Raw genomic sequence first — 8,471 nt, 5'->3', positions numbered from 1 at the left:
GCGGGACTACTGCCTTCCACCCGCACCATTTCCCGGAGCTGAACCAGCTGTGGCAGGGGGTTCCCTTTTCGCTCAGGAAAACTGCACACGGGGGGTGTGGGGGGGGAATCCCTCTTCCTCCCGTGCCACTGTTCCCAGCTAATTGGTCTTCCACCAGTTTCCCCGTAGCTGCTGTGGGGCCCAGCACCTGACTGGCCCAAAAATGTATTGACTAGTTTGGCCCCTGGTGAGCATAGATGAGTGAACTGGCTCTCTCTTATTGTAAGGTCAGGAAGGGGTGGGGGACTCAACCCAGAAAACAAACAAAACATCTGACAGGTGTTGGAGGGACATAGCAGTAAGTTAACCTGCAGTGCAGACAAATAAAGGGGGGGGGGGCAGAAGTATAACTAAGATACAAACTACAATCTGTTTTAATCTTTCTGCAAACATAATTGGTGAATGCTGTAGTGTAATTATATTTTATTCAATTCATAGAACTGAAGAGAGTCCGTTGAGAAAGAGCGTATCGAAACGAGCGGTAAAACTCCGGGGAAGTTCGTCCTGTTGAAAAACAGTGTTGATTAAAACAGCTTGAAGTTCAACAACAAGAGTCAACTGATTCTTACAATTGTTGTTAATTGCATGCACTTCTTGCAGTATTTGTGTAGTTTCTGCAGACAAATAAGTCTTCTTCTTCTTCTTTGTTGTCATCATCTTCTTCTCCATCTCCGTCTTCATTATTTCCTGCAGGATTGGAAAGCCCGTCCCACGCTCTTCAAGCTGACGCCAACCCGTACGCCAGCTCTGCCTCGACTATCTGCATTACCTTGGCAGAGAAACACAAGTGTGACCGGAACCTGGAAATTATCTTACATCCTTGTGGTAAGACAAGCCTTTCTGAGCTGGAAAATGGTGTGATTTATTTACATTAGCTGGTAGTTCCATAGTACACCCGGGGGTCATTTCCTGCGGGAGCGCACAGGAGCAGAGCTCCAGCAATAAGGAGCCCAGGGGGCGGGCACATGCAACAAGCCCCGCCCCCCTACTCCCAGCAACCCTCAGTCGGGCCACGAGGAGCAAGAAGCAGCCAGGTAAGTTGCAGAGCCCCCCTCCCCCCGGCCTGCCGTCCGGTACAAGCTCTCCCTCCTCTGTGAGGACAGATCTGCACGTTCTCCCCCCCCATAGCTAGCAATCCAAAATAGTCCAGTGGCACCTTTAAGACCAAGTTTTATTCAGGTACAAGCTCTCCCTCCTCTGCGAGGGCAGATCTGCACGTTCCCCCCCCCCCCCAATAGCTAGCAATCCAAAACAGTCCAGTGGCACCTTTAAGACCAAGTTTTATTCAGGTACAAGTTCTCCCTCCTCTGTGAGGACAGATCTGCACGTTCCCCCCCCCCAATAGCTAGCAATCCAAACCAGTCCAGTGGAGCCTGAGTGGTGGGTGTTGCCTTCTGACACACTTCCAGTGATGCCAGGGGATGTGGCATATGCAAATAAGTTATGCTAATAAGCTCCTGCACCTCTTTTTCTACTAAATGATCCCCGAGTATACCTAGCAGAAGTAGCTGGGGGACAGCAAGCCCCGTTGTACTGAACCGTTTGATTCCCCCCAGATCTATAGTACTACCACCGAGGAAATATTCTAAGTTTGGCTTGGATCCCACAACTCTCTTCTGCCAAGTAACACATGAACACAGGAAGCTGCCTTATAATGAAATCAAACTCTTGGTCAGTCAAGGGGCTTTTCCGCATTCTGTTTTTTCTTGCTTGTGAGTTCGTGTTGCTTCGGGGGGGCAGTCTGTTCCGCACATGTTTCGCTCCCGGTCAGTTTGATATTACGTTGATTTACATCCAGCATAAAAACCTGCAGTTTAAACCTGCAGGGAGAGATACCGGACATAAAGTGAGGTAATATCAAGCTGGGTTTCGAAGAGGTAGAGGAACTAGAGATCAAATTGCCAACATTCGCTGGATTATGGAGAAAGCAAGAGAGTGAGACCAAGGAAACAAAATTTCCTGTAATACAATCTCAACTTCTAGGAAACAATTTTCAGATAGGCAATTGCCTCTTCCAGATGCTAATTAACACCTGATATGATCATCAAAAGAACTCCTTCTTTGATCTTGGGTATAAATGGTGGTCAGTTACAACAGACCCTCGTTGACTCTTGAAGGATCAGGGGAGAGGCTTATTTCTCCTGAGAATTCGGAGTCAACCCGAGAGCCTCTCGTTAGCTGCATGCCATGGGGTGGGGAAAACTGCATGTTTATTTTTCTGTGTATTCTATCAAATGTTTAGGAATTAGGACTCTGAATGTTTTGCTATAATAAAGATAAGTTTTATTTTAAGAAGAGACTAGTGAATTCCAAGCTTACACCTATGCCTTTGGTAAGGGGCAACACTCAGGAGACACACGAACTGAGGGGGGGAAAGTGTGGGTGACAGGGGTAAAACACGCTTTCACAGACATGTGCAGACACACAGAGTCGGACTCGACTGTGCGACTGAACAACAACAACAAGAGAGTACCAGAAAAACATCTACTTCTGCTTCATTGACTATGCTAAAGCTTTTGACTGTGTGGATCACAACAAACTATGGCAGGTCCTTAAAGAGATGGGAGTACCAGACCACCTCACATGTCTCTTGAGAAACCTGTATAAGGGCCAAGAAGCGACAGTTAGAACCGGATATGGAACAACTGATTGGTTCAGCATAGGAAAAGGAGTACGACAAGGATGTATATTGTCACCTTGCTTATTTAATATATATGCAGAGTACATCATGCGAAATGCTGGCCTGGATGAATCACAAGCGGGAATTAAGATTGCTGGGGAAAAGATCAACAACCTCAGATATGCAGATGATACCACTCTAATGGCTGAAAGTGAAGAGGATCTAAAGAGCCTCTTGCTCAGAGTAAAAGAGGAGAGCGCAAAAGTGGGCTTGAAGCTCAACATCAAAAAAACTAAGATCATGGCATCCGGCCCCATCACTCCTTGGCAAATAGAAGGGGAAGCTGTGGAAGTAGTGACAGACTTCACGTTCCTGGGATCCCAGATCACCGCAGACTGTGACTGCAGCCATGAAATTAAAAGACGCCTGCTCCTTGGGAGGAAAGCGATGGCGAACCTAAACAGCATGATAAAAAGTAGAGACATCACCCTGCCAACAAAAGTCCGCATGGTCAAAGCAATGGTATTCCCAGTAGTCATGTATGGCTGCGAGAGTTGGACTATAAGGAAGGCCGAGCGCCGAAGAATAGATTCTTTTGAACTATGGTGCTGGAGAAGACTCTTGAGAGTCCCTTGGACTGCAAGGAGATCAAATCAGTCAATCCTAAAATAAATCAACCCTGACTGTTTCCTGGAAGGCCAGATAATGAAACTGAAGCTCAAATACTTTGGCCACCAAATGAGAAGGGAGCACTCACTGGAGAAGACCCTGATGCTGGGAAAGATTGAAGGTCAAAGAAGACGGGGACGGCAAAGGATGAGATGGTTGGACAGTGTCATCGACGCAACGAACATGAAATTGAGCCAACTTCAGAGGACAGGGGAAGACAGGAGGGCCTGGCAAGAGCTGGTCCATGGGGTCGCGAAGAGTCGGACTCGACTGTGCGACTGAACAACAACAACAATATCAAACCGACCACTAGATGGAGCCAAACACATTCAGAATGGGGGGAAACTCCGAAGCAACAGGAACAGACAAGCAAGGGAAATGAGAATGGGGAAGAGCCCGAAGTCAGTCTTGTCGACTCAGATGGGCTCTCCAGGGTCTCAGGCAGAGATCTTTCACGATATCTACTGCCAGATCCTTTAACTGGAGATGCCAGTGATTGAATTTGGGACCTACTGCATGCCAAGCAGATGCTCTACCACTGAGTCACGGCCCCTCCCTGAAAACTGGAGATGCCAGGGACAAGGCTTACTATGGCAGAGGAGAAGATTCCTGATTCAGCAGAAGAGAATCCTAGGAGCCAAATCACTGGATTTTGAACATTTGAAGTATTTTTCTTATATTCTAGAACTCTTATACAGAACTTATCAGGACCAACGCTCCCTCTAAGCTGTGGAGTCTTGTGAGCAAAAATTCTACTTTGTGCGCTACTGGCCTTAATTTATTTATTTATGTATTTATTTATTTCTTCAAATTTATACCCCGCCCTCCCCGCAAGCGGGCGAGCGATTTGGCTGCTGCATAAATTAGTTGGCTCTGGAGCCATCCTTCCTGAGCTAAGGTGAAAATGTGTGAGCTGGAGGCTAAAAAATGGTGAGCTAGCTCACACTAACTCAGCTCAGAGGGAACATTTATCAGGACCCCCGCTGATGTTACCTTAGTACTATGGGACCTGCCGCAGTGTCTCTCCTGTGGCAATGTTGGTGTAGGAAGGAGCCGCATGGTCTGTCCTCTCACGTGACCTCTGGACTTCTGATGATGTCTGAATGGCACGAGAAGGTGTTGGATATTTAGTGGAGTAAGTAAAGCGCAGCAGAATAATGCATCACAGACACATGTGCATTTAGCTTCTAAGGGTGCGTTCAGACGGGCAGCTAAATCCACCATTAGCCCGGCTCTAATTTGATCCAGATCTTTTTTATCCAGTGTTGCACGACCAGACGGCTCCCCTTACCGCACGCATACTCCCTGGTGGATTGTCTAGATGGCATCCGCCTGACGGAGCCGCGCAGTTTGTTTGTTTTTTTAAAAAAAATTCTGTTTGCTCATGCGCATCTGTGCCTCAATCTCCACTTGTTTTTCCGCACATGCACGGAATCAAATGCTTACAGCACTGCCAGTGGTACCTCCATCTAGGTACCTTTTTAATTAGCGCAGTTCATAAAATTCACGGGCCGCTCAGAAACATGAAATTGTCCGGAATGTTTGAGCGGAGCTCTGCGGCTGTCACGCGTTTCCGCGTTTATGCGCATATCGCTTAGAATTTTTTTAAATGCTGGCCGCTCGGGTTGGTCTGACGTCAGACCATCGCAATGGGAGGATTGCACGCTGGAACAATCAGACGGGAGAAAGTCCACAATTGGCCTATTAGGAAGCAAAAACTCCAGACTTTAATTAGTATTTTTTAAGTAGGGCTCCGAAGTGCGGCAAAATGAGATGATCACGGAAGAGGCACGTTTCCCAGATGTTGCTGTCTGGTCATTACCCTTTAAATCTACCAGGCACTTGTGCCTGCACAGATCTAAAAACCCGTCTGATTTGGACCTAAAAAAAGTTTACTACAAAGTTAGGGAAAGGGTAACTTACATGGTGTATAGAAATCTTTCTATAATCCATGCCTTCTCCTGTGATTACATTCTGATAACATGCTGTGTCTTATTTCCTCTCGCAAGCCAAATGGCCAACCATTTGGCCAGAGAAACTTTATAACCATGCCATATAACCACACATTCTTTCACACCTCTAAGGGAAGAGGCAGACCTGATGGCTCCTGGCTCTGCCTCACGTGCAAAAAGTCACGTAGAAGAAGCATTGCCTACGACTTTCCACATACCAGACCGCTCTGATTCTCATGTGCATCTTTTCAATTCTGTCCCTTCAAGAACCTCATCGCCCACACCTCGTTATTGAGGATGGTGCCATGACATACCAGGAGTACGAGGCCCACATAAGGAACCGCCGAGACTACGCACAGATTGCCAAGAAAGACAGCGATGGAGAGAGACAGGTGATCAGCTGGGAAGAGGAGTTTTCTCCAGTTTGGTGTCGTGGTTAAGTGCGCGGACACTAATCTGGGAGACCCGGGTTTGATTCCCCCACCCCTCCACTCGCACCTGCTGGATGACCTTGGGCAAGCCGTAGTTCTGATAAGAGTTGTTCTTGAAAAAAGAGCAGTTTCTGTCAGAGCTCTCTCAGCCCCACCTACCTCACAGGGTGTCTGTGGTGGGGAGGGGAAGGGAAAGGAGTTCCTTCCTTCCTTCCTTCTTTCTTCTGCCCTTTCCGAAGGCTCAGGGTGACTTACAACACTAAAACAGCAATTGGATATAAAAATACATAATATATAAGAATAAAATCAGACACTGAGCCAGTTTGGTGTAGTGGTTAAGTGTGCAGACTCTAATCTGGGAGAACCGGGTTTGATTCCCCGCTCCTCCTCCATGTGCACCTGGCTGGATGACCTTGGGCAAGCCATAGTTCTGATAAGAGCTGTCCTTGAAAAAGAGCAGTTTCTGTCAAGAGCTCTCTCAGCCCCACCTACCTCACAGGGTGTCTGTTGTGGGGAGGGGAAGGGAAGGGAGTTTGTAAGCCGCTCTGAGACACCTTTGGGTAGTGAAGGGTGGGGTATAAATCCAACCTCTTCTTCTTCTTCTTCTTCTTCTCCTCCGAGTAATGGGAATGATCAGGCTGATGGCTCCAGAGGTGTTATCCCTAACATATTAGCTTTTCACAAGATGGGAGTTTTGATGCAAGGAAACGCTTTTCTAAAATTCACAGTGTTTTTGGAGTGCTTAAAGACAGGGTTTTTTTTAAAAAAACGTGCAGTTTATAAAATGTATTTTTGTTTTTTTTACATGGTTGTCAGGCAGGTTCATGAGGGAGTAGACAGTCCTTATGTTGGTCCCGGACAACATAGGGCTTTGAAGTCCAAGATCAAGATGGGCAGCCGCGTTAGTCTGTCTGTAGCAGTAGAAAAGAGCAAGAGTCCAGCAGCACCTTAAAGACTCACAAAATTGATGGCAGGGGAGGAGCTTTCGTGAGTCACTGCTCACTTCTTCAGATACTCACGACAGCTCCTACCTTCCCACATATTTTGTTAGAACCTAGCAGTTCGAAAGCAAGACATTGCAAGTAGATAAATAGGTACCACTTCGGTGGGAAGGTAGCAGCGTTCCGTGCGCCTTGGTGTTTAGTCATGCCGGCCACATGACCACGGAAACGTCTTCAGACAGCGCTGGCTCTTCGGCTTTGAAATGGAGATGAACACCGCAACCCTAGAGTCAGACTCGACTGGCTTTCGAGCAAGGGAACCTTTACCTTTACTAAGGTGTTACTGGACTCTTACTCCTTTCTACTGTTTAGCTGTTGTTAGAACTGAAGCACTGAACAAAAGTCAGTCTTGGTCTGATCCAGCAGAGCACTTCTTATAAGGCCAAACTGTCAAAAACTCTTTGAAATGCTACGTTTTCATTGCACCCCCCAAAAAATGAGGACGTCAAAGGATAAGCGGAAGAACTGGCTGAGTTTCTGCCTCTCTCTCGCTCCTAGGTGCGCTTCGTTCAGAAGAGGTTCCACAAGGACATCTTCCACAATCCTGTCCTGATGCTGAATTTCTGCCCCGAGGTGGGCGGCGTCTCCACTGATTTCCAGACTGTGACACGGGAAATGCTGTTCCTCATAGACCGAAGTGGAAGCATGTGTGGCTGCAGCATTGACGGGATCAAGGTAAACACAGGAGGGTGGGCATCGAGGGAAACCTGACCTAAAACAATATCACAAGAGAGCTGAACAGAGAGATGAGGTGGCCATGGCTCAGTGGCAGAGCCTCTGCTTTGCATGCAGAAGGTTCCAGGTTCAATCCCCAGAATCTCCAGTTGAAAGGACCAAGTAGTAGATGATGTGAAATTTTTCTTTTTGTCAGCTCTCTCCACCCCATGCATAACTTTATAAATTTCTATCATGTCCCACCTTCGTTATCTCTTTTCTGAACTGTTGGTCTCTAAAGTACTACTAGACTTGAATCTAGCTCTTCTGCTGCACACTAACATGGCTACCCTCTGTAACTAAGGGAAAAATATTTCTGAATATCTCCTTCAAGATAACAGTTATAAAAGAGTCCAATAGCACCTCAAAGGCTAATGACATTTATCCCAGCTAGGCTTGCCAAATGTGCCCGGGGGGCGGGTAACCCCCTGCCCCCGAAGCTGCGTCACACGTTGCCGACGTTGGGGGCGTGGCCGAGCTCGTCGGGGGGGAAACCATATGTTTCCCCCCCGACGAGCTCGGCCACGCCCCCAACGTCGGTAGCGTCTGACGTCACTTCTGGTGACGTCGCGGCGGCGCGTGCGCGCACATCCGGACTGCTCCCGGACGGGACGCAGCCTCCCCCGCCGGTGAGTGAAAATTATTTAGCAACCCTAATCCCAGCATTGTTAATTAAGGTACTAATGTACACCTATTTAATTTTAATACAACAGACTTAACACGGCTACCCCCAGGAAATTGATTGCAACTGGAATCTATTTCCCAAAGCGTGCAACAATCAAGAGGGTTGTGGGATGTGGCCTGAAATAGAGAAGGCAGAGAAAGAAATACTTTTCTCCCTTTCTCACAATACAAGAACTCCTGGGCACTCCATGAAATTAAGGAGGAGTAGGCTTAGAACAGATTTTAAAAGTCCTTCTTCACCTAAAGACTCATTAAGAAGAAGAAGAAGAAGAAGAAGAGATTGGATTTATACCCCACCCTTCACTACCCAAAGGTGTCTCAGAGCGGCTTACAAACTCCTTTCCCTTCCCCTCCCCACAAC

General features: G+C 47.3%; 1 protein-coding gene across 1 annotated transcript in view; it reads left to right on the top strand.

The window, feature by feature from the left end:
- The window catches only part of VWA5B2 (von Willebrand factor A domain containing 5B2), a 68,121-nt gene that overhangs the window by 20,127 nt on the left and 39,523 nt on the right, over nt 1-8,471 (top strand). The window contains exons 5-7 of the mRNA XM_015426867.1: nt 733-864; nt 5,548-5,672; nt 7,211-7,387. Coding sequence (XP_015282353.1) covers nt 733-864; nt 5,548-5,672; nt 7,211-7,387 — 434 coding nt within the window. The remainder of the gene's footprint in view (nt 1-732; nt 865-5,547; nt 5,673-7,210; nt 7,388-8,471) is intronic.

Source organism: Gekko japonicus, unplaced genomic scaffold (assembly GCF_001447785.1).
Source record: "Gekko japonicus isolate JY-2015 unplaced genomic scaffold, Gekko_japonicus_V1.1 scaffold238, whole genome shotgun sequence".
NCBI classification, from domain to species: Eukaryota; Metazoa; Chordata; class Lepidosauria; order Squamata; family Gekkonidae; genus Gekko; species Gekko japonicus.
Note: the sequence above shows the minus strand (reverse complement) of the source record. Positions and strands in the feature narration are given on the sequence as shown.